Source organism: Buteo buteo, chromosome 21, assembly GCF_964188355.1.
Source record: "Buteo buteo chromosome 21, bButBut1.hap1.1, whole genome shotgun sequence".
Classification (NCBI taxonomy): Eukaryota; Metazoa; Chordata; class Aves; order Accipitriformes; family Accipitridae; genus Buteo; species Buteo buteo.
Genome location: NC_134191.1, coordinates 15389668 through 15416477, shown reverse-complemented (window position 1 = coordinate 15416477; position 26810 = coordinate 15389668). Strand labels below are relative to the sequence as shown.

General features: G+C 38.3%; 2 protein-coding genes across 6 annotated transcripts in view; one reads left to right on the top strand and one right to left on the bottom strand.

Annotated features, from left to right (window-relative positions):
• Positions 1-14068: 14068 nt before the first annotated feature.
• On the bottom strand, positions 14069-23543 carry HESX1 (HESX homeobox 1). Of its 5 annotated transcripts, none has more exons than XM_075052982.1 (6): positions 23201-23543; positions 20818-20919; positions 16008-16090; positions 15690-15895; positions 15276-15377; positions 14069-14320 (listed from the first exon to the last, which is right to left on the bottom strand). In XM_075052982.1, the coding sequence occupies exons 2-6, from the start codon at positions 20880-20882 to the stop codon at positions 14222-14224; spliced, it is 555 nt and encodes a 184-aa protein (XP_074909083.1). In that variant the 5' UTR covers positions 20883-20919; positions 23201-23543; the 3' UTR covers positions 14069-14221. The 5 variants fall into 5 exon arrangements, with proteins under 5 accessions (XP_074909083.1, XP_074909080.1, XP_074909082.1 ...); XM_075052979.1 differs by having other exon boundaries at positions 16008-16259; positions 23223-23543; XM_075052981.1 differs by having other exon boundaries at positions 23223-23543.
• Positions 23544-23746: 203 nt separating this feature from the next.
• The window catches only part of APPL1 (adaptor protein, phosphotyrosine interacting with PH domain and leucine zipper 1), a 32327-nt gene continuing 29263 nt past the window's right edge, over positions 23747-26810 (top strand). The window contains exon 1 of the mRNA XM_075053316.1: positions 23747-23895. Within this exon, the coding sequence (XP_074909417.1) occupies positions 23842-23895 (54 nt within the window). The 5' untranslated portion in view covers positions 23747-23841. The remainder of the gene's footprint in view (positions 23896-26810) is intronic.

Here is a 26810-nt window from a genome sequence, read left to right as displayed (position 1 = left end):
GTATATCCCAGACCAGAATTAAAGTTTAGCACATGTTTTTTCACTGTACACTTCTATCTGGGTATTCTTGCTTCATTTTCTCCTTGCACTACTCAGAAGTGACCAAACAGGCTTGAAAACTATAGATGCCTTTTCTTTTTCTTTTTTTTCCTTTTATCAAGTCAGGTTGTATAAAAACTGTAAATAACTAGTCCTTTTATGTTTTAATGTATTACAAAGGACATAAAGCAACACAGTATCATGGCTAAAGAAAGGAAGACATATGTACAACTTATTTACAGGACAACAATGTCTCTGCTGCCCATAACCACCCATAACAAGCAATGACTCCCTGTTGAACACATCTCCATTGATCTGCAAACAGATCTCCTACTAAACCATAGCGAAATCTCTTTGGCATTTTCTGTTAACAGAGATGTAGACTGCTCAAGAAGCTGAAATTTTTAAGTGAGAACTAAGAGGAAAATTAGCATTGTCTGTGCTATTGATGCATTAGCCTACACTGAATTAAATATAAACAAAGATACAGAATGAATAGTGACATTTCCTAGGTAGCAGAATAACTCAAGAACTAACTCTTAGCTACCACTGATTACACTGGCAGTACCCAGAAAGCAGCAAAATGATCGGTCTTACTCACTAAGACCTCAAACTTACTAGCCCAAAACAAAGATGCCATCTGACAAAATCAGCATTGATGCCTCTTTCCCCATAGTTCAGCTTAAGCTAATAACAAAATGACACATCTGAAAAAAAATTACCTCCATACTGCCACCATGTTCAACTTACATGAATGAAGTGACTGAATACAGATGTATTTCATTGTTCCATATGTATTTAGAATAACTTCCACTGAAGTCTTTTGTAGAAAAGGGTAAAGGAGAGGTGGGAATCAAATGACAGCAGTTAACATTTTTAGCTAGATTCTCCAAAATGCTGCTAGCTCATGTAAGGGCAAAAGTGGCTGTGGGGACTCCGCTTGTCTGTAGGCTCTTTTGTCCTTTTTACAACAGTCTCTTGTTTCCAAATAGTATAGAACGTGTAATATCCAAAAGTCATGGGTATCAATATCATGCATTCTACAGCTGGTTTTTGTTGCCAACCTACCTTCTTGCTTAAAGCTAAAAAGCATTATTTTTTTTTCTTCCCCTTTCTGAGCAGCTGTTCCCAGATGGAGGGGACAGTGAGAACTCAGCAGTTCCTACAAAAACATGAAAACTCATGTAATAAGACGTTCTGAGAATATGGTTAAAAATTGACTACCGAATTTTTCTATCGCTCAGCAAAAATTCCTTCTTAGACTTGGAAGCTGTATGCTCCATCCATACCTCATATTTCTAGCAATAAAAGCTCTCCCAAGATAGACTGATCTTGACTGGAAAAGGAGTTATGAAAACAGCTCACTTTTGGGCCAGAAAGCATGCATCATGCTCGTAGAAATATTCAGCTTAATCAGACAATTGTGACTATTGCAGTATCACACTTCTGTTATAGATAAACACCTCCCACTATTAGGAAACAAAGATGAGCTACGGTGAACCAAGCAGTATGCAAAAAGATTGGCAGCATCTCAGGAACCTCTTACAGGTCTGGAATCACAAAGTATCATCTCACTCTCCATAAAAGCAAAAACAAGATCCTAGAACAGAAAATCTGCAATGCAAGGGTCTTCTAGAACTTCATCTAGCAGATAATGGAAGGCAGAAAACCAGATCTTTTGAAAATAACCACTTATACTAAAGTGTCCCACATGGGGGGATTACCTATGGAATGAATATCTAGCATAAAAAGGAGGAAGAAAGATCTTCCGGTATCAAACCTTAAGAACAAAATTAGAAAGTGTGACATGGATGTGGACACTCTCAGCAAGGGCATGAACATTCCCACTGGTGTCAAGGGTCCCAAAAATTCTACTCTGATGGCATCTTTTGTATTATAACATGCCATGTTTTCAAAAGATCTGGCTATGCTCAAGTGAAAGATTATCAGATGGTAAGACCATCAGGCCATAAAATTGAATTGAAATTTGAATCATATCTATCAATTGTTATGAATACTTATGTTGTTCAAGGCAACTTTTTAAATCGCTAGGCCTTGAGAAATGTGCCAAAAATTCATGAAAAACACTAAATTTTGAAAGAAAAATCTGTATTACTAGTCCCATTTTATAGATCAGGAAACTTAAGCACAGAGTCATAAAGATGCCTGCTTTTATGTCATGCACACATGCTCAAGGCTAAACCAATAATTAGATTTGGAGTTAGGAAAGACTCTGCCCCCTAGTAAGACAGGAAAAGACCCCTGGGTGTAGTGTTTTTTGTTTTTAATTTGCTGCTTTCTATAGACACACACTCAGCTTCCTAAGGTCATCCAGACATTACCAGTGGATGCTTCAAATAATGTGGGCCACAGAGCCCAGATCCAGCCTCCAGAACAATTCCATCCAACTGGCTGCTTCTATCTTGTGAGTGGCAAAGAGCACAGCATGCTGTCCTGGCAGCCAGCTGCCTCCTGCTGTGTCCAAACATTTATTGGCACTCCTGGAGTAGCTGCTGCTGTGTCCAGATGGGACTTGAAAGTGGAATTAGATGCATGAATTCTGCTTTGACACTGGTAGCCACCACTTCTATACCCAGATGCTTTGCAACAAGTCTTGAAATTGAGTATCCAGTCCTCAATGCTGAATAAGCTAGACCATACAGAATCCTTTGCAGTATACTGCCAGCAATATTTCTCTCCTGCTCACTTTTTATGTCACACTGTCATGTTTGACCTTTTTTCTTAAAAATCTCAAGTCTATCTTCAGGTATTTGGGGATGTTTTGAGGCTTGTAGAGTTCAGACAGTAAGGAGTGAATGGTTTTGTGACCTTTCTGGATGACTTAATGTCTTCTACAGGAAATTGCACTTAATGACCAAGGAAGTTTCAGTCCTATATTCCTAAAGGCTCAAGTTAGCATCAGATGTAAGATTAAGTTATGGTGAAAAGGAACTGACTGAAATAAACCAAACAGTCATTATACGAAAATTACCTCTGATGACCATCAAAATAACAATTTATCAGTGACCCATGGATGCAAATCTTCATATAATATTACCACTCCCCAGACCTCACAGTTCTCTGTATCGTATACACGGCAACTTGTTCTGCTGGCAGAGAACGTTTGCAGTCAAATGTCAAGTCTCTTTACTTCTTTTTAGTTTTGCATCTGTTTATTCATATGAATATAATAAAGGAACAGACAGATGAGTTCTCTGCGATGATTCAGCTTACTGATGTACCACCAAATACACTCCTCCCTGCTCCAAAGGCATGCTGAATTGACTCGCTCTGTGGCCACATGTTGTTTCTCAGAAAAGAGCGAGCAGGGCAGGACTGCATCTTTCAGCAGCAGTCTTCTGTTACCGTGGATTAGGTGTAATATGAAACTGCACTGTTAGAGAAAAGTAGATTTGTGATGCAAAGAAAATGAAAAATTGCAGGGAAGAGTCATTTTTCAGTAAAAATTCTGTTGAACTATTAATATTCCAAACCAACAACTGTATCCCCAAAGTTATGTATGTTTTATTCTTTAATAATAATTGAATAATTTTTAATGTTCAATTTTAAAATATTTTTTTCCTGCAATATAGGCATTTCATCTCAATCAACTATTAAAAATGCAAATCAAGATCCCCACAATGCAGTTTGAATAAATGCTAGAAATGTTAATAAAGTAATGTTTTTACAAAAGTTTCTCAGTTTTAGTTCTAATCTCAACCCTTTCTCATTACAGCACAATACGTTCCATCCAGACAACTTGTCATTTTTCTTCTGCAGGGAAATACAGGGGAGGGGAGAGGGGTGGGGGGAGCAACCCTAACCTGATTTAACAGTCTATTCTGAAATTCAACAGCATCCTGTGGCAATGTCTGCAAAATTAATCCTAGCACACTAAGAGACCCCTCACTGAGCATAACCTGCCTTAAACCCTTTCCCATTTAACTGAGGGAGACCTATTTGCTCAAGCACTTCAGGATGACATCATTTGTTATTTGAGGCCAAAAGCTAAGGGTAATTAAGGCTAAAGAAAATGTTTTGAAGATTTTTGTAATTAAAATGCATAGAGACACTCGTAACAGATACCGTTACAGAACAATAGGAACATGGCCAGAAGAATTAAAAAAATCTTACTATTGTATAACCATTATGGAAGAAGATTGGAAAGCACTTTGTCAATAGCACCTCATTCTATTCCCACTAAGGGAAATACACAAACAAAAGAAAATACTAAGGCTGGAAGCATATGGAAATAGCAATCTTTGTTTATGTGATAGATACATAACAATATTTCAGAGAAGAATTTTAAAACATTTTATAGCAGATTTACAAAAGAATCCACAGCAGTTACACAAGACTGGGCTGAAAAAAAAAAAGAGGAAGGGCCCTGCTAGGAATGACAATTGTTGCTGGCAGCCCTACCTCTCAAACAAGCAAACTCAAGGTTCTTTCTATCTGAAGTCTAGCACATTCTTTTAAAACAAAAATTTGAAGTAGTTGGATCAGGATTGAGTTATCTGCTTATTTTTTGAAAGACTAAGATAAATATGCAGACAAAAATAGACTGATCAAACACAATGAACAAGATTTGTTAATACTTACATAGAAAGTTAATGCATGTTAATATAAGTTAATTATTATTTGTTTCTAATTTGATGGTAATAGTAACAATCACTGAAAACACCACTTCTACTAAACTGTAATTTGTGATAAAACTTACTGCCCAGGACTGTATGTTTACAGAGGAAAGAAGGGAAAGACTGGATCGGTTTTCTCATTTAAACAAGAATGTCTACAAGAAAAGGGGGTTTCCCACATAACTTACTTAGGTTTCACAAAAATATCAGAGAATCATAGAATGGTTTGGGTTGGAGGGGACCTTAAAGATAAGCTAGTTCCAACGCCCCTGCCATGGGCAGGGACACCTTCCACTAGACCGGGTTGCTCAAAGTCCCATCCAACCTGGCCTTGATCACTTCCAAGGATGGGGCAGCCACAACCTCTCTGGGCAACCTGTTCCAGTGCCTCACCACCGCTGCAGTAAAGGATTTTTTCCCAATATCTAATCTAACTCTACCCTCTTTCAATTTAAAACCATTACCCCTTGTCCTATCACTACATTCCCTGTTGAAGAGTCCCTCCCCAATTTTCCTGTAGGCCCCCTTTAGGTACTGGAAGGCCTCTGTAAGGTCTGCCCAGAGCCTTCTCTTCTCCAAGCTGAACAACCTCAACTGTCTCAGCTTGTCTTCACAGGGGAGGTGCTCCAGTCCCCTGATCATCTTCATGGCCCTCTTCTGGACTCGCTCCAACAGGTCCATGTCCTTCTTATGCTGGGGGCCCCACAGCTGGATGCAGTACTCCAGGTGGGGTCTCACAAGAGCAGAGGAGAGGGGGAGAATCATCTCCCTCATCCTGCTAGTCATGCTTCTTTTGATGCAGCCCAGGATGCAGTTGGCTTTCTGGGCTGCAAGTGCACATTGCCAGGTCATGTTGAGCTTCTCGTCAACCAACACTCCCAAGTCCTTCTTGTCAGAGCTGCTCTCAATCCATTCTCCACCCATCCTGCATTTGTGCTTGGGATTGCCCTGACCCACGTGCAGGATCTTGCACTTGGCCTTGTTGACCTTCATGAGGTTCACACAGGCCCACCTCTCAAGTCTGTCAAGGTCCCTCTGGATGACATCCCTTCCCTCCAGCATGTCGACCGCACCACACGGCCTGGTGTCGTTGCCAATCTTGCTGAGGGTGCGCTCAGTCCCACTGTCCATGTCGCTGACAAAGATGTTCAACAGCACCGGTCCCAATAACGACCCCTGAGGAACTCCACTCATCACTGGTCTCCACTCTGACGTCGAGCCGTTGACCACAGCTCTTCTAGTGTGACCATCCAGCCAGTTCCTTATCCACCAAGTGGTCCATCTGTCAAATCCATGTCTCCAATTTAGAGAAAAGGATGTCATGCGGGACAGTGTCAAATGCTTTGCACACATCCAGGTAGATGATATCTGTTGCTCTTCCCTTGTCCACCAATGCTGTAACCCTGTCGTAGAAGGCCACCAAATTTGTCAGGCATGATTTCCCCTTAGTGAAGCCATGTTGGCTGGCTCCAGTCACCTCCTTATTTTCCACGTGCTCTAGCATAGTTTCCATGAGGATCCGCTCCATGATCTTTGCCAGGCACAGAGAGGTGAGACTGACTGGCCTGTAGTTCCTTGGGTCTTCCTTTTTTCCCTTTTTAAAAATGGGGGTTATGTTTCCCCTTTTCCAGTCATTGGGAACTTCCCCAGACTGCCACAACTTCTCAAATACGATGGAGACTGGCTTAGCCACTTCATCCTCCAGTTTCCTCAGGAGTCATGGGTGCATCTCATCAGGTCCCATGGACTTGCGCACCCTCAGGTTCCTTAGATGCAGATGGTTCTTCATTCTCCCAGTCCCTGCCTTTGCCTTCTGTGACTTGGGTGGTGTGGCTGAAGCACTTGCTGGTGAAGACTGACGCAAAAAAGTTGTTGAGCACCTCAGCCTTCTCCATGTCTTGGGTAACCACGTCTCCAGTTTGCTTCTGGAAAGGGCCCACATTTTCCTTAGTCTTCCTTTTATCACTGACATACCTATAGAAGCTTTTCTTGTTGCCCTTGATCATCCTTGGCCAGATTTAATTCTATCAGGGCTTTAGCTTTCCTAACCTCATCCCTAGCTTCTTGGACAATTTCTGTGCATTCCTCCCAGGCTACCTGTCCTTGCTTCCACCCTCTGTAGTCTTCCTTTTTGTGTTGGAGTTTGTCCAGGAGCTCCTTGTTCATCCACGCAGGCCTCCTGGCGTTTTTGCCTGATTTCCTCTTTGTTGGGATGCATTGCTCCTGAGCTTGAAAGAGGTGACCCTTGAATATTAACCTTGAATTACATCTATCCATGGCCACCTGCATTCTAAGGGCAATGCTTACCTATGACTTCTTTTCTCTGTCAAAATGAATTAAAGCAATTTGCAATTATATTGTCAGCTAGACACATCCTGTAGCATAGAATAAGATGCTGTTCCAACTCTGAAGTGAGATAATTGCATTTCACTGTATGCCACATATCTAAATATCTACCTGGTAACTTACAAATATTTGAATCAAGAAAGGAATTAAAGTGGATACTATCACATTTTTTTAATATTTTACCCTGACTGAACACTTTGAAATTCAAGACAAACTGTTAAGAAATGCACAGTATTTAAACAGCACAAAGTCATTTCTTATCCTTCTAATGTGATAAAACAATGAAAAACGAGAAGTCTGGTAGTAATAAGTGTTTCTGCATGGCAAACCTTTGCGTTGTCAACTTTGATATTACCATAAAAGAATTATATTAGTAGATACTGTACCAGAAGCTATTCTAAGTTTTACACTATAAGGGGTGGGTTTTTTAGAATTACTGGCCACTTTGTCAAATGCTTTCTGGAATGTAAAAAGATTTGCTACTATAAATTGACTATGTTGGGCAGTCTTATAAACATGTACTCATGAAAGCAGCCTAAATTAATTCAGAAGCAAGATTTTAAAAGGTTGGCTGCCCACAACTGAATTCTTAAGTAATAGCTAATTATTAATAAATGTTCAGACTATCAAAAATATTAAGCACCCGCCAATTTCCACTAGGTTCAGTTCAATATTGATCACTCAGAACATTTGAAAATCAGGCCCAACGTCAAGCATTTGTATGCATGTACAATATAAATTTTGTCACAAAGTTCTTACAACAATTAAAATAGGTAGTCACCTGCTGGCATTCTGTCTACCTACAGCCTAACTCATGACTGCAGATTTTACTCAAAATTAATTTAACATGTAGAACTGTAATTATAAAATCTAGCCACAAGAGGGCAAAAGCAGCCCAGCATTTTTATAGGCATTTCAAATACAGACATCACTGTTTCAAGATTTAGGAAGTCTGATTTAAAACGAAAAATCAAAGTGTTTAAGATGCAGCTAATATATAGCCAACAATCTTTAATGCAGAATATTTGATCTGCTATCTTCTAATTTCCTCAATATGGCATCATTCATAGAAACTGAATCCCAAGATATTTTGGAGTATTACTATCATTGATGCAATACTATTCCAAATATTAAAAGAGTGTAAAATCTACCATTAAAATATATATATAAATTTTCATTTAATATATAAAACATAATTTGTTTATAAACAGACAAAAGACTGCCCCAGAATCTAGAAATTGTGGACAGGCACTTATCACCTTAGAAGTAGTAAAATGATACAGACTGGTAAAATAAAAATTCCGTGTTAAAAGAGCAAGAAAGGATTAGAGAAAAATAATGTACTGTAATTAAGTTGGTACAAAGTTACAGTTGTTTGGGTTTTTTTTTTTAAAAAGATCACCATGAGATAACAAGTTTGAAACACATGCTTACATATGCAATTTAAAAATGGCAAATTCACCAAATTTTACAGTGATTAGTAACAAGACTAATAACATAATGTAGGTAACTTTTAATGAAGGGGACTATCTAATTCCACCAGCTGACTTTTGTCCTTTTTGCTCCAAATTGCACAATATTAAGGAAAAGAGTGATAGACTATACTTATTGGGTTCTCCAGCCATCACAGTGACAGAGGAAAAACTGGTTTAGGAGCTAGGAAAAACAAAATATTGGACTGTAAATCCAAAAAGAAGGAATATATATTTCCCTCCCAATCCAGGTATGGTATCATATTTACAGGCCACACATACGGATCCTTACAATATGCCAAACCAGATGACCATGCTTGAAAATTGGTATCAAAAGCATTATTTGAGCCCTGTTTGAATCAACAGACATTCTGTTTGCTAAAGGCACTAGACTACACTAACTGATTCGCAGCATGGATCAAAAGACACTTGAAAAATCTATTATTTCACTGTTCTTTTGTTCTTCTTTGCATTTTTAATTTTTTTTTAATTAAGGCACAGGCAATGCACCACTTGTTCTATCACTCTAATACCAGCACTGTACCACATTCATATGATCAAATATAAAACATATATGGTAGTATGAAAGTCATCGGCAATTGCATCACAACTACACCAAAGCCTGTATATGCCTAAGCATTTTTGATCATGTTCTTGCCTCATTACTAATAAACAGCATCCTGCAAAAACAGGTATTAGAAGAAATTCAATTTGTTGCTTCATCTAAACACAACAAATATATTAGTTTTTTATTTTGCTAGTTAACGTAAGTAAAACAGCAATGCTAATACTGTGCCATGCTAACATGGCACTTCATACTTTCTGAGATTCTCCTGATTTGGTCTAATACTGCCAGTCCATGCCAATATCAGCTTTGGGTGCCCAAAGTAGAAAGACTGGTCTTCCACGTTTTCTGTCTAACCCTTTCCCCCTGAAGTCATGCAAGTCAAGGGACTCTTCCCCCACAAAGGAATCTAGAACTGATGGCTCTTCAACAGCCCTAGATTCCTCTCCCTCACTAACAATTGTTTGCCCATTATGACCACTTGAACTTCCTTTGTCATGCAATCAGATGGGATACTCCCTCCCCCCAAGATGCTGAACAGCCCCAGCTCCCCCTCACGTAATGATCATTACTACTTTGTCTTTTTACTGTTCCATTATCAAATAAGTATATAAGATATTCTAAATAGCTCTAATAAAAGTAACAGAATATGATTTTGAGTCAAGATGAATCCATGACACAAATAACAGGACATGAAATAATAATAATGTAGGTCAATCGCTATTGTTCAAAAGTATTTGTGAAAATAAAATACCTTATATTTCCCATCCTATTATGTAATATTAAGTCTGTTAAAATGAAGGGACAAAGAGCACCAACCTAATAATTGATAGGGAAACTAAGTCAATCCAAGGAATCAAAAAAAAAAAAAGGGAAAAAAAAAAAGGTTATTTTACAACCAATTTCTAAAAAGCTTTGATTTTATAATTGCTAGTTAACGCAGAGAGTTAATCTCAACTTTAAAATTAGCTTAATTTCATGTTAGGTAATCTGAAGGTGTTTGCAAATGATTTTATGCTACTTTTGCGCAAGTCTTTTGTTAAATCCAGTCACATAAATGCTGGATGATTTTTAAAGCCACATTTCCTTTTAATAATGTTATGAACACAGCATTAATCTTCTTACATATAACTATAAAAAGTCCTGGGTTTCATTGCTCTGGAAGTATTTTCAATACAAAACTTCAAACAACTAGAAAATTGTAGATGTACCCACACACACCAGGAAAACTATAACATACAGCTTGCTGGTGTGCTAGCTTCCTATTTGTAAGCACAGACTTGATAATCTAAACAATTGCAAATTCAAAGTTTTAAGTGACAATTTAATGAATGGTGTTTTAAATCTGGGCTTTCAATTCTAACATTGGTAATTTACAGACTAAGTTTCAAACTATGCTTTTATGTATGCTTCAAGTAATAATATTACAATGGAACTTTGGAAGCATTGGCTCTTTGGTATAAATTAATTTGAATCTGCTTTTAGACCGTGAGCATAGTTCATCTTTTTTGGACAGCATTGGGCACTGCTGAAGTTTGTGGTTAGAAAAAAAAAATAAATCAAAGATAGAGACACTAATTAAGAGAAGAACATCAATTTAAAACAAATAATTATGCAGCCCAGCATCCCAATTAGGGTCACAGGAACTGGACCTATTTGATGGATGTTGACGTAACAGCTTGCCAATATTAAGGTATTACGACCAGCCAGGTTTTTTGCTGTAACAGTTTTCCACCATCCTAGTAAATGTATTAGCTTATCACAGGGTCGACTGATGACTGGAGCCAATGCCAGGCAACATGGCTGGAAGTAAAGGAGGTTGTGGCTTCACAAATCTTAAGTCAGAATAGGAACCAAGAAGATTGAGACTTTTCTGATCACAGTTCTGAAGGGTAGATAGACAAACAGAAACACTGCAAGGCAAAGTACGCAAAACTGGAGTGGGACCAGATTTCAGCACGCATGGTAGCCTCTTCTGACAGTCTCATTCACTACTGTTATTTGGACTCGCTGTGCCTAGACAGAGAACATCACGTATTGCATGTATTACCAAGTTAGCCCAGAAAGCTGTGTATTATCAGGAAGTACAAGATTAGAAAATCCTGTGAAGTCCAGGCATATTTTTTTAAGGTGGAAAAAAAATCAGCTGTATTTGAGAAATTTAACCCCATGCTGGTCAAAGTAGGTATAAATGTAAAGTTGAGGTTCTCCTTTAACTTCTTGATGCATTTACTTTGGAAAGAACAAACTAAGCCAAGATGAAGCAAATAATGCAATTATGCTATTAAACTTTCTGCCCTTCAGGAGTATGCGCTACACTTGTACTACCTTACACCAATCATCCTTCTGGTAACATCTGCTAATTGAGAGCTGGATACCAGGGCCGGTGCTATTATTATTCTGCTACTATTCTACTCCTCTTAAATTGCTTTGTCAGACTTCCGTCACTTGAGACAAGTTCCATTATAAGAGACATTAGGTGTATTTAGGTATTTGCCAGATAATAGAGCAAGGTTCTTAGGCATCAATCTGTACAGATTAGTCTAATCTGTTGCTGCTGGAAACCTTGTTTCCAGCAGTAAAGTAGACAATAGTTTCAAATTACCTGCAGTAAGGTTAAGCTATGGGCAATATATGTTTTGGGGTGAGAAGAAAAACAAAATAGAATTCATGCACTGCCAATATTGTCTTTACCTTTACCAGATCGAGTACGCATCTGAATTGAGATTCCAATTTCTCTAAAAACTATTCCTAATGGATTTGGCTCCATTTCCCTTAGGCATTTTTTGAATGCAGGATACAACAGAAGTTGTTACTAATGTTATTTCCTGAATCCAACAAAGCATGAATAATTAACATTTCAATATTGGATAAAAGTTTTTATTTTCACACTGAAATAGGATTTCTAGGACCAAAGTCAAACAATTCAAGATTTTAGAGATTCTACAAAAATTAAGGCAATGGGCCCATGAAGTTAAAGACACAAAATGGCAAATACCTGTAGCCTGGTTCTAAAGTAATGCAGATTTTCAGTAATATTTTTCAGAAAATATAGAAATGTTTTTTATTTAAACTCTTATATCTCAACCTATCATCCAAAATATCAACTAAGGACTGAGGTCAGATCACCCTTCCCTTTAGTCTTCCTAATATGAGACTACATAAAACTAAGCTTTTTCTATCATAGCTTTTCTCAAACTTACCTTTCATTCTATAGGACAGCAGATATCATGGATGCAAGCATCGAGAAAGGAAGAGCAGTACTTGGTTTGTTCGTGATGTAAGAGGTACAACGTTATCTCATAAAATCCTAACTAACTGCATTTCGCAATACCTTGCAAACATTCAGCAAAGCTACATTAAATCATCCATTGTAACAACTGAAATGTAAAGAGATGTCGTAAGAAAGAACACAAAGCGAAGGAAAAGCAGACCATGTTAGAAGAGTTATAGGAATCAAAAACTGTCTGGAAGCAGTAGAGATAGGTCTTTAAAATTTTAAGACCTACCTCTTCTAGAGACTATACTGCATTGAAAGTAACATGCCGGAAAAAAAAAAAATCTGTTGTCATTTTATTAAACACGGAAGTGCAAGTGAAGAAAAATCTAACTGTATTTGCACTACTAAAACACTACAAGATGCTATGGATATTTTTTCCCCTTTTTTGCTATTTATATTTAGCCTATATTAATAATGATATGCTGACTTCTACATCCTCAGTGTCCTAACTGAGTTCATAGAAGCTGAGTGTCAGACTGTGAATGAGCCTGGTGGCTACGGTACATAGACTGAAGACTGTCTCAAATTCTTCCTCCAGTGAATATCAAAGTACTTTGTATAAAGCGTTTCCACAAGAAATCTGGAAACCAACATAATAGCTCAGTGGCTAAGCATTCCTTCAATGTGGGATATTTAGTCTGAAATCTATACTCCGAGTTAGATAAAAACAATTTGAATGTCATAAGCACTCACATGATTTCCTCTCCCTAGTTTTCAAAATTTTTCCCTATGCTTTTTTTTTTAAATCAGATAAAATGATTCAGTTCAGTTTTTTGACTACTGTAAATATATTTTTGGTTCAAAATAAAACTTATTTTTCAAGTCAGCGAAGTGGGAAAACGCAATTAACAAAGCTTTATGTCTAAATTCTTTGGGAATTACTACTTCTTTCAGGTTTAAAGATTGAACTATCATTTAAAGTCAGTGCTTCTGCTGAACCATCAGCCTACCACAAAATGACTTTTTATATATACAGCTGGGCCCATGTAGAACATATCTCTAGTAAGAAACACAGGCTGAAGTCTCACTGAAGGACACCAGCACTTCAAGCAAGTGCTTAAAGCTCTGCTGAACAAGGAACGGTGTAAATGCATACTTACAATGTTTTCCTACATCGTGGCCAGGAGGAGTTGGGTTTTTTGTATAAGGCTCTCCTTATGCATGTAGACTTCAGGCTGAATATCAAATATGATACTTTCATGTATTGTTTGATAAAAATGAATTCAACACCCTAAAATTAACTTGGAAATAGCCAAGTTCAAGTATTAAATAGGCAACTATCCTAAATTAATCAAAATATGATATAAAAATATTATAATTTTCAGCTTCTTAAACCAAACAATTGTTCTAAACTGAACAGTCTGTTGAATACTAGCCCTTCCATTTGAGACACCTTTTTCTAAAAATTATGTTCTTTATGAAAACTATCATACTCTTTATAAATAAACTATTTAAACTCCAATGTAGCACACTATCTATTTCAGGTAGCAAATTCTATTTTGCATATTGTGTATTTCAGACTTTAAACAGACTTTTTTTAAACCTATGAAGCTTTGTTAAGTCATCTTCAGTTAAGCTGCTGTAATTCATACTAGCTGAAAGTCTTGTGCAACCTAGGGTTTGGATTTTTTTAAACTTCAAAAAGATCTAAACTCTTCTGAAAATACTTATTAAAATATATAGGAAAAGTTTACTTTTTCCACAAAAAGCAGATTATAATAACTTTAAGTATTTAGTTTATTTCAATGAAAATTATGATAAACTTTCAAATCTGGGGATAAAGTCATAATTAATATATCACCGCTACTTAATACAAGTTATGAAAATTCCAATAATTCTTCATGTGCTGTTGTAGTGCCGTAACAGCAAACCATCCTTCTTTCTACTCTAGCAGGCTGGAGGTGAAAGTATTTTTCACCATTAGAAACTGAGATTCTCGGTGTGACCTTTTCAGCTTTGCACGACGGTTCTGGAACCAGATCTAAAATTGAAAGAAAAGGCGTGCTTTTCAGAAATACAGCACTGTAAGCAGAATAAGCTTTGAAACTTAAAAATACTCACACAACTTTACAGTATTTTGTGTAATGACATTAGTTTGGAAGTTCAATACAAATTTAAAATCTGCAGATGGCCTGTAGCTACCTGCAATAATTTTAACACCGCAGATGAAGAAAATACCCCCAGCTTAACTGGAAAGTGAGGACCAGCTTCACAGTAATTACTATAAAAACTAATATTAACTTCATTGACACTGAATCAGACCCTGGAAGATCCTGAACGTCTGGAATTCACACACAAGTCTTAAGGTGTTATTTCTTCAGCTGCTTAATTAATAGCAACATCAAGCTTCCCACCAACCCTAACATAATATTTGCATCAAAAGCTTAATAAACATCAAGGTGAGGCCCAAATTCTAATGTTTATGGTATGCTTCTTATCACATTGGACTACTGGAAATCAATAATTAAAATCCCCAAGTAGATTTTGCTTTTGGCCAGATGAAGACATAGGCTCAAACATTAGTTTAACACATGTATGCTCTCTACTGACAGTCTCACAAAATACTTAGACATTCATACAAATTATTTCAATATTTGTTTCAAATTTGTTTTTCTAATGATGACAAGCATAATATAAACATGATTTTAAAATGTGGAGGCAAATATCAAGTTCTGCACATAACTAGAGATTAACAGAGCAGATAAACATTGTAGCGATTAACCTCATCAATGCTATGGAAGAAAGTTTCATATTTCAGAAGGAATTCAATGGCTTCCATTCCACAAATCATTGAGGGCACACCACATGTATAAATTTACATTGTTTTAAATTGAGATTATTAAAATTATTGCTACTGCTATCGAACTATTTATTTATATAACCAGAGAGTACATTTAGATAGAATTACAGAAAAGTTCAAATACATTTTTAATTACCTGGATCCTGTCTTCATCTAAATCTAATTTGCGAGCTAGCTCTTCTCTAATATCAATGCCAGGGTAGGAGTTCATTTTAAAAACATTTTCCAAGACTTCAATCTGAGGAGATTAAAACACACTTGTTGAATAGTTATCACTACCTTCATAGCAGTAATAAAAGAAAAGAAATACAAAAAAGCATTTAGTTTGTTCAACAGGAGACTTCTAAGCAGTGTTTGCACAATTCTGATTCCATGCATAAACATAGGTCTACTGAAATTAGCAACATTACTGTTAATTTACAGTAGTTCCTGATTACATTTCTCTCTGCAGAGGTACATCATACTGAATTATTCAGCTGTTATAGGCTTCTACCAACATTTTACTCAGCTACATTGTTATTCATTTATTAAATACTGAGAAAATCCCTACCTGGTTTCTAGTGAATGCAGTTCTTGGTCTTCTACCCCTGTACCAGCTCAATTCTCGTTTGAAAGATAGCCTTTCAGTGACTGAAAAATATTTTTCACATTTCAAAACTTTTTCCTCTTGCACCGGATTACTGTTAACATGAAATAAAGGATTTTCATAGCAAACAACAGGGATTTGCAGATGAGGATTACTGTCATCACCTAAAACTAGAAAAAGCAAGCAAATGAGAGTTTCAATTTACTTGTTTTCAGTAGAAACTACTCTTTTACGTTTTTAAAGGAGTAAAAGCTTGAGAGGTTACAAAACAGACTGACTTACCCAAGTCGGTGCATGCATCCATCCATGGTCTGTGAGGTTTCACAGCTGGAATGCCATCTTTTTTCTGCTCCAGTCCCAAAATACTTTCAATGGAAAATGAGCATGGTGTGGTTTTATTTTCTACAAAACCAGACACTTTCTGAAGATTCTGAGACGCTGATGTATTAGCGGCACGTAGCGTTGTACTTGCCATGCTTTCACCTTCAGCCAGCATAGCATGTATACTGTACTTGAATTTCTCCACAAGTCCTCCTTATAGCAATGTTGACAAGGGGGTTGGATTTGCAACGTCATTAATTAAAATCTTTTATTAGAAAGTTTTAGCATGTCAATGAAAACTCTCCCACCAAGAGGCACGAGGAGTTAATTGTTTATTTGTTTGCAAGTAATTAGCAACTAATGGTGACACTAGGGGGGCCACCAAGAGGGACAAAAAGTGTTATCTCTCCTAACCAGAACATCGACTTAACTTTCTCAAAAGAAGCTGTGCACAAATATAGTACCTCTCTTTTATTTGAAATCATTAATGTATAAAATCAGTTTTTTAAAAAACTTTATACTCTAATGGACTCCACTTACCTAAACATAGCAGCACGATAGGAAACCAGTCAAGTAATAAGTAATCTCATTTAAGTGAATTTCCTTCCAAGGAAATTTAAAAAATAATCTCTTAATGCTATTAGGGTAATCCCAATGAAAATGCCTCTGTATTTTCATATGCATATGTAATGGTGAACATGGTCAATAGAACAACAATAGCTTTTGGCATAAGGCACTGTGCAGCGGGTTGGCAATGTTGTCAAAGCTCAGTGTAATTGCCTTCCGAGTGCCTGGATTAGTAAACAGGAACAGTTGCACCAACTATTTTAAATAATTCATGCATTCATTTTTCTTATTAAAATAACTTTGTTGCAGCTTTTTTGAAACATACCGCATGTGAAATTTCCTGATCATTCTTTACAACATAAAAACAAAACTTAAACTAATAGAAGCAGTATGCTCAAATTTACTGGTTTAAAAACATCCTTTTACTGCTAAATATTCCTTCCTTCTTGTAGGTTTATAACCAATAGAAATTTATTTAAGTCCTACAGAGCAAACACTTAAAATGACCAAAAATCATGAGTAATAGGGAGAAAGGAGGTAAAGGTTTTGTAATGAGGTTCAAAGTTTGAAAACAGAATTCTGATTTCATTCATTATAAAGTACCAACTATAACATTTTTATATTCAAGCTATCATGTGTCAGCCACACAGCAGTTCACATCACATGTTCAAAACCAGCTTTTGGTTCAGGATAACCTCTCTACAGAGATTCCTCCTTTTCTTATTTTGGACAAAGCTTTATTTTATAACATGCAAAAATGAAAACAATATTTTAATTTCAGGATGCAAAAGTGACCCCTCTTACATAAAACTTTTAATGTGGAGCACATTATTTAGGAGCACACGAGCATGTACGACTGTATGCTTTTAGAGGAAAAATCTGGTCCTCTATTTTTTCTTGTTTTACCATTTTCTCAGAGTAGTTTATTCTGTGTAATCCATCACTTTCACATGGCTACCAACTAATATTAAGGAAATAAACAGTACCTCCACTTTGATTTTCTGTATATTTGTAAGCAACCCAAGACTAACCTTTAGGAATAGACAGAAGCAGGAAAATTGCTAAAGAAATGGCGCAGTCTAGAATTGATGATACTGTGCTGAGGGAGATTCTACAGAGGAAAAATGCAATCCATATGTGGCTTTATATCAGAAGGACGTTCAGCTGAAGAATGTTGACTTTACTGGACTGACTTTGTGTTGTGCAGTGATATTGTTGTCAAACCAATCTATCAAAGAGTGACAATTCAAGAAGTCATCTTACTAAGGATACCTTGTCAGCACATATCAATGGATCTTGAAGTGGCATCAGTATAACTGCAATGACCACAGGCAAGCTAAGCTCCAACCATCATTTAACAGCCTCAGCAACCACAAAGTGTAGACATACAAAAAAGCCGTAAGGACCTATGTATGAAACCACTGCTTGCTGGAATATTTGGTGAACTAGAGGTCAGCGGGAAACCCTGTTAAGCAAGGGCCTTACAGCCCTTTATGTTTCAGTACAGCTGTTCCCAACAAGGCAACCTATGACCTTAACAAAGCAACAGGACTCCTTTTCTTGATTGCTGGCAGTTATTTTAAGTATTTAGATTGCACACCAAGTCCAGAGGTTACTAAAGAGATAATGCAAAGCCGCTTACACAGCAGTGACTGGTAGATCAGTTTTTGCCTCTACAGGCTCTACATGGAACACCAGTTCTTAAAAAAAAAAAAAAAAAAAAAAAAAATTCCCACAAAACACATTAAGTCAAAAAGAAAACAATGCAACTCCTTCTGTACTGAACTTGGAGCTCCTTAACGATTGCTCTGTCCCAAAGAGGTGAAAAGCATGATCGCGAATAGAGACATAGCCTCTTGAATCCAGAAACTAATGGATAAAAACTTTAATAATACAAAACAGCTCTTAATAATGATAATATAAATAGCTAGTTTCCAAATACAGCCCACTAAATTTTTTTTAAGAACTTAAAAAAAACCAACACAAGCAGTGATACAAAACGTTTCAGAAAATATTTATTTCTTCTGGATGAATATGAATGACATTAACCTGAGCCACACAGCTGAGACTCAGATTACTACATACTTCAAGTCTCAAAGTGGTAAATACCTTAATAGGTGTTCTTCTCAGGAAGCTATCAAGAACTATCAGTAAAGACAGGCATATGTGGTGGTAAGAGACACATTTATGAGAAGCACGTATCTTCCCAAAGCTAACCATTAAGTTAACCAAGAATTATAACTTATTTTTGGTCTCTCAGATTGTGGAAGATGGAAAAAAACTTCTTTAGGGTAGTCTGCTTTTAATTCCCAGTTGGAAACACTCATTCTTTCAGTTTTTAATGACTTCTCAGGGAAAAGAGGTCTTTGTAACTCTCAAGAAGAATTTTCATAAAATAGGCCAAACCCAGTTAACTCATTTGCTAGGCACAGGTTAGAAGCTCACCAAATACTGCCACCTGGTGTTTAGCCTTGCCTAGCTGTTAGGTTCATTCAGCAATGTTATCTGAGTAACAAACTGTGTTGTTATTAAAATAATCATATTACATTCATTTGCTCAATGTTGAATTGAATCAGACCTGGAGACTGCAATGCAGTCACTGAAACATATCAACACTCCTGTTTTTAAACAGAGTTCATGACTGCACCTGCATATAGGAATAGCAAGTATCAATTCAGAAGGTCACAAGGTAGATGCTCACACTATGCTCTCCAATTTCTGAGAAATTCAGTGAAATTGAAATGCCATGTATCTAAGAGACCTTTATAATGCTAATGCAGCTCCACATAATTGTTTATGAAAATTTCACAAGAAAAGAGAAGTTATTCTAAAGATAAGAAGTCCGCATTATGCCAAAATTCCACCACATCACTGGAAGTGTTCAAGGTCAGGTTGGATGGGGCTTTGAGCAACCTCATCCACTGAAAAATGTCCCAAAGGTGGGTTGAAACTAGATGATCTCTAAAGGGCCCTTCCAACCCAAACCATTCTATAATTCTAAAACAACATATATGTAGAGATAAATCTACTGGGAAGTCTGGCTGAAGGTCCAGCATTCAAATGTTGCTAGATTCCTTTGAAGAGCAGCTTGCTTAGTTGTAGGAGAAAGCTATTTGTTATCAAGATAAACAGTCAACAAATCTTCCTCTAAGAAACAAGGATGAAAATGTATTTTCCACAGGGCAGAAAACTTGACGTTTTAGATGGTAGTAAATTTCTAGGAATTCCCACTGCAAGTGTCAATAGACCTTGAGCTTTCACTCAAAAACTATATTTCCTTATTTTGGCCCATTAGAAATGATCAATACTTCCCCTGCAACCTATACAAAACTACCTATGGAGTTTTAGCTAAACACCATTGTAGGGGCAATTAGAGCAACACAACAAAACATTAAGTCGAAAATCCTAAGTAATCAATGATAGGAGAAATCACTGTTCCTTGGATATGCAAATCCAATCCTCTTACAGCATCACATACTTGATGAGGCAGCAAACTAACATCCCTTTCAGATTTTGTACCACTGTTTTTCTGCCCAGGGACAGTAGAGTTCATCTGTTTAGTAGATGAAGCTCTTGTTCTTTAGAGATGTGAAGCCTCTAAGGACTCTGATTATACCAGCTGAAGAGACCACACCAAGAGTTCTTGCTGGCTTTGGTCTGAAACCCCAACGCTTACTATCGTTACCTTTTGCTATTCTCACCCATTGCTACTCCACTGCCAGGTCACCTTTCACAACAGCCTGTGCAATATTTTCAGCTTTTTAAGAAGGTATAAATGGTATATATGATCTTTCTTGATTACTTATCACACTCAAAAAAATTGCCTTTCAACTCACCTTTCCCACAGCTTCTTTACCCCACAGCACAAGTATTTCACCACCTCAGATATTCTGCTGCATATAGCTCACTTTCAAATATGTTTGGAACATGAATAACAAAGATTATATTCAAAGTCAACTTCAAAACTCAAAAGTTTTTAGTTTGTGGGTTGTTTGGGTTTTTTTTTAGGCAAGAATACCTCAAAACTCTTAACACCAATTTTCACAAGACATGACTAAAAGCAGTTAGCTATTTCTTTGCTGAAGTAAAAGCTATTTTTATCCCGGGAGATTAAGTGAACACAGATAAATTCAAGGTAAAACCAAGGGTGGCACTAACTAACAGAAGTCTGAGAAATGGTGGGTAACATGCGAATAAAGCCTACCTTATCCAGACAGCTACTTTCACCCTCCAGCAGAGGCAAAATGTTCTCTCCATTGGGGGACACATCTGGAATCCTCTATAGAGACGTTGGCTGCTCTTTTCCCTGTTTACATAGTGCCAAGTGTTAGTTCCCCCCATTTTTAAGGCCTCTTAGTAAGTATTTTGCAGAAAGAACACAAAAAAAACCCCAAAAAACTCCAACTCACAAAACAACCCCACAAATCCAAAAACCCAAACAAAAAAAAAAATAAATCACACACTAACAAAAAGCCTACAATGCTGAAAAAAGCGTAACACTAAAAACACACTTATTAGACAGTTCAGAGGGATTCTTAAATTCTTTACTATCAAATCTCATCTGTTGCTGTCAAATTTGTATCTCAAATAAAGCTTTTTGATTCCTTGTAACACTTGTAAAAAACATACAGAAAAGGTAAGAACAAGAGTAGTAATATGTTACAGAATGTTTCAACATAAGGGCTCTATTAAAAAAGCCGACTACTAATAGGCCCTGGTATGCTACGAAATTATTAGCAAGGCCTCTCTGTTGCTACTAAACCAAACTGAATCATTAAACTGAATAGCTAAGATCAACAGGAACAAGACACATTTTTATGCTATATGCCAGCTGAGATACCAAAGCACATTTCTACACATTAAAGATATATTTATTAGTGTTTTGGTTTTTCTTCTACAAAACATTTAATTGTCAAAGAGCTGTTCTGTATTCATAGCAGGTAAAGTTCTTTTTTTCCTCTGCTTCTTACAGCTGTAAATATACAAGGCTAACTAAAACCAATTCCATTTAACGTTACTACCTTCCTGAATTCTGCTAGGGAAATACATCTTATAGTACAAAACAGAGAGCATTTCTTACAGAAGACTGCTGTAAAACTTAGTCACAAGTTACCTGATCTCAAAACCAGAAAGCTATGCACATATATATAGGTCATGAAACAATGCTAGCATTCTGTCACATAATAATTACAGATACAAGACTTAGTCTTCAAAATACCTTGTAAGATAACTCTGTGTTATTACCCTCATATGACAGGGAAAGAGAGAAGTGGTGTGACTTGCTTCAGACAGGTGAGTCACCACCAGCTGAGCTGGTAAATGAACTGAGTGAACCGAGTTGTAACTTTGAAATTTCCATACCACTCCCTACAAAAAAACCCGCAACCCCCTCCGGCCCCCCCCAAAACTTTGTTTGTAATTTAATACCAGCCTTTTCCCTTATCTGCTTGTAAAGGTAAAACATGATCTGACACAACATAAAGAAAGGTCTCCACAGCAAGACTGCACAATAGTTAATCATTTGCTCTGCCGGATGACTTGGTATACTTTCTAATCTGGTTTTATACTAAGTTCACCTGGCCACAAAAAGGCAAAACCAGCAAGGGAGCAGCCTCTTGTTTTTTTTTTTTTTTTAAGCTGTAATAATAGATGCATCTAAAACGTTACCAATCATCTATTAAAATGCAGAAATAAAGTATCATCAAATAATTTCAGAGTTGAACCAGTTTGCAAATTCAAATATTATGTAAAATTTGGTTTTGCTTTTGCTAGTTTTAAGTGTGAGAATTTTATGCAGCCTCTTGTTTGACACACAGTATATTTTAATCTGTTTTTAAATTAATGGAAATTTAGACGGATATTCTTGATTAGCAATTTGTACATACTCAACGCATCCTAAGAGACCTACTCTTAAAATATGAATTGCTTAACCTGTAGGAATAATTTAAAGTACAATAACTTTGGTCAAAACATACTAATCGGAGAAGGCAATTGAAGAATACGCTCGTCTTTCAACAGTGCACAATGATCTGGTTCAATTCCAGTGAGCCCACACAGCAGTTTTAAGCATTTAAAATTGGCCACCAACCTACAGCACCAAGCTTATCCAGCCTAAGAAAGTAGGGAGTCCATTAGAACTGATTATATTCTTGCTTCTGAAGGGGAAAAATGGCAGTCAGCAATGTTTTTGGTTTTTTTTAAGACACAAGCAGGAACACCAGGTCCGCAGCTGAAGCTATCACTTGGTAACAGAAAGTCCTCGGTAGTTAGGGATAGAAATACTTTCTTGATAGAAGCCCTGGTGGACGGTGGAGAAAGACATGGCAGGGATAAAAAGGGACTTCTCAAAAGAGACAGTCCAGGTCACACCAAGAGAGTGCAAAAGATGCTTCCATCGTGACAGGGACAGAACAGTGTTAGTCCCACTGTGGTTCTGCCCCCAAGATAATTGTCTTATCTGTTCTGAGAAGAGAGCAGCATCCAGCACAAAAGGGGCTAGGGGGACCTACTGAATTGTAACACAGAGCGTGTAACTGAAAAGGTAAAAAGCAAAAAAACCCACACAAACAACACAAAAACCAACTAACTTTGCTTGTTTTTTCTCAGCACCTTCGCTTGGCCACCATCATCTGCCCGCGGCACCGCCAGACAGACACCTCGGCGTGGAAACATCCCTTTCTGCCTCGGCTCCCCACTCACCTCCCCGAACCGGGGGCGGCCCGGCGCGGCGGGAGAAGCGGGAGCCGATCTGACGGCCGAAAGGCCCCGCCTTTTACTGACAGGGGGACGCGGGCCGCGGCTGACTGAGAGGGACGCGCTTCTCCGCCCCCCCGAGGGACGGCAGGCGGCAGGGGCACGCGGGCCGCGAGCGGGAGCAGCGCGCGCGACACCCCCCCGGGCAGCCGCCACAGCGAAGGGCGGGAGCGCAGCCGCGCGCCCACGCAGAAGCACGACGCACCTCTCAGCGCCAACAGCCCCACGCGCGCGGGTACGCCAACAGATCGGCCCGCTCGCCAATAACAAGCTGGGCGGGCGGGGTGGGAGAACCAATAGAAAGACCAAGCGGGCAGTGGGGGGGGAGGAGGAGGGGGGAAGGGCGGGACATCCGGCGCGAAGCGGGGCGGGGGCGCCTGTGTTGTGACTGGGGAGAAGGGGAGGGGTCCGGCCGGCGGGGCGTGCGGTGGGCTGCGGGAGCTGCAGCGGCGCAGAGTCAACCCCGGCCGCCGCCATGCCCGGCATCGACAAGCTCCCCATCGAGGAGACGCTGGAAGACAGCCCCCAGGTACGAGAGGCTAAGGCGCAGGCCGGTGGGTGAAGGCCAGCTCGGGCCCAACCCGTGGGCGTCGGGCCTAGCGCTGCTCCCCTCTCGCTCCCTGCCCCCGCGTTCCCTCGGGGAGAGGTTGGAGAGCCTCGGCGGCGGTCGGGAGGAGGGGGCAGCCCTCCCCGGCAGCGGGGCAGGGACGCAGCGCGCACGGCCAGGTGCCTTCCTGTCCTCCTCGCCCCTGTGGCGTGGCAGGGGCTTGGGGCCAGGAGTTGACAGCTCTCGGGCTGTCAGCGTCGGCAGTCGCCCCGGTCGCCCCAGTCTCGGCGACGCCTTCTTCCCGTTTGCATCACCGCTTGCTCCCAGGTGTGCGGCGGGCTGATGAGCTGTTCGTAAAGCAGCGAGCTCGGTAACGATTTTCCAGAGGTACTGTGCTTCAGCATCGGGCGCCAGGGTGGTAGCTCGCATTGACTCCCTTAGTTGCCCACCCCACGTCTACATTCGTGATTTATTTTGAAGAGCTCGTGTTGACAAAACCCCGCCTTACTTCTCAAGAGGATTTTTCTTATCTTAGCCTCTTACTAAAAACGCGTTAAGGTTTAATAGATAAGTATGAAAAGCAGTTATTGGATGAGATTATCGTGGCAGTTGTTAATGCTGTGAGTAGGTGGGAAACCCATGGTGCTGAGAGGCCTTTAATTGCTCTGATGATATCTTCACTTCCATTCTGCCACTTGACCTTCATCAGTCATGCCATATATTGCATTGGCATTTCTTTTATACTACTGTTAAGCAGGAAATGCTTTATTGGGTTGCACGGGTTTCTCCTGCTGGCAGCAACAACAGCAAGTACTTTGTACTGCTCTTCCTAGACGCAAAAAAAAGTTTACAATATATTTTCTTTTATTACAGCCTTTTAAATTGTTTTGCTGCATTGTTTATGTAGATGAACGAGACTTCCTATATTGTAATAACATACTCATGGTAGTTTTGATTCCTCAACCACAGGAAGAGAAACCTTCACTTGCTTAATAGGGAATTTTGACCCCTAAAATGACAACCATTTTAACAAATCTCCATCAAGTGGAGGGACAAATTAGAAAAGGCAGCAGAAGGCGGCCATGCAGAAAGTGTATCATTGCTTTCTGAAGGACAGTGCCTCATATAGCTCAAATACTAGATGTTAGATGAGATCTAGCCTGTAGTATGGTCTCTGGCCCAGAGACTGAACATGATGTACTCCCCTGAAGAGGAAAATTTTTTGAAAGTGTTATAATAGTAGTAATTTAACAAAATTATCTGTTGAAGGTCTGTTCTTAGTATACAGAAGGTAGAACTATTCATATTTATAGGAAATGTCGAATGTAAGATAAACTTAGGATCCCTAAAAAGTGGCAGGGGGGCGGGGGGCGGTTCCAAGCCCTCAAGACTGGAATTTCACTTGGGAAGCACATGGAAGAAATTACGTATTGGAACGTGATTATAAATTCTAGAATCTTCCATTTGAGGTTATTTGTGATATAGACTAGCAAAGCCTAACTCAGCCCATTGAGTTTGATGTGCTTAAATTATTAGTCATGCCAATATCTTCTTCTATCTTAGGTACAAAATTTTACATCCTTCAGTCCACCTAATATATCACGTGAATTCTGGCTAACCACCTCTTAGAAGGACATAACAAGGACTCTGTGGTCTTCTATTACATTAGTTAATTTCTATTATTTTGAAATCAGTACAGTGAAAATGGCAACAAATGTTGCTTGAAGAAAGAATAAAACCTTGCTTTCTTTAGGAGTTGCCATGACTTTCTGATTGATGTGTTTATGCTGTAATATTGAAAAAGATCATCAGCCTAGGTTGTTGTTTAGTACTGAACTATGGACTGGAGTTTTGCACATTTAGACATGTTTCAGACACTAACTTTATGTATATAAGCCTCATATCAAACTTAATCTGAGGGAAGGAAAGGCTTTTCTTAAATGGCAAAACCCATTCATTTCCTTTTGTCACAGGATAAAAATCTAACCACCGTGTTTTTAGACATAAACCAAAGGCAAGTTTACATTGTCTTTTGCTGTGCAAAGCAGTGCAATTTAAATATTAACTTAAGACATATTTTACACACGTACTCAGTGTTTATATATATATTTAGAAAGAGTTTCTGCTCAGACTTACTTGCATATCTGAAGCATTGCACAATAAAAAAGCCAAGAGACTTGATAGTACAGGCTCTATCTCATGTCAATTACACTACCATACATACGATTACATAGAATGCTTAACAGTTCACTGACTTCTAACTAGGTTGTTTCTTTGTGCAGCTTATCACTGGCAGTTTCTAGTGTACCTGCTCATATACATGGGTTGAAAGGATCTTAAAGAACGTGCAAAATGATGCAAAGTTTTAATAGAAACATGAGTACATAATTCCTCTAATTTTTTTGCTAAGGAATAGTCTGCCATAACTTGTGTACAGTTTCAGATTATTTTCTTTCCATCAATATCATACAATATCAGTTTGAACTCCAGATATCAATAACTGTTATTTTTACAATAAAATACAGAAATGCTTTTATTCCACAGTGTTCATCTTTAAAGAGTAAACATAATCCAGAAACCTCACATGATACTCCTTTAAAATTACAAGTTCAGGTTTATTTATGTTGAGGTTTATTTATGTTGAGGTTTATTTATGTTGAGGTTTAAAGGTCATGAGTATATAATTCAGTGGTTATGGTACTATGTAATTTTTTCTTTTTCATTCATTCATGTATGTCTCCTTTAATGGGAGAGTCATGGCTATTAGGATGACACAATGTGTTGCCACACTTGGCAAACATTTGAGTTCTCCTCCACCTTTTTCCTCCTCTACCCCCCTTTTCTAGTTTTATTAACTAGAACCACCATTAAAGTGATTTATTGTGTTGAGGATGATG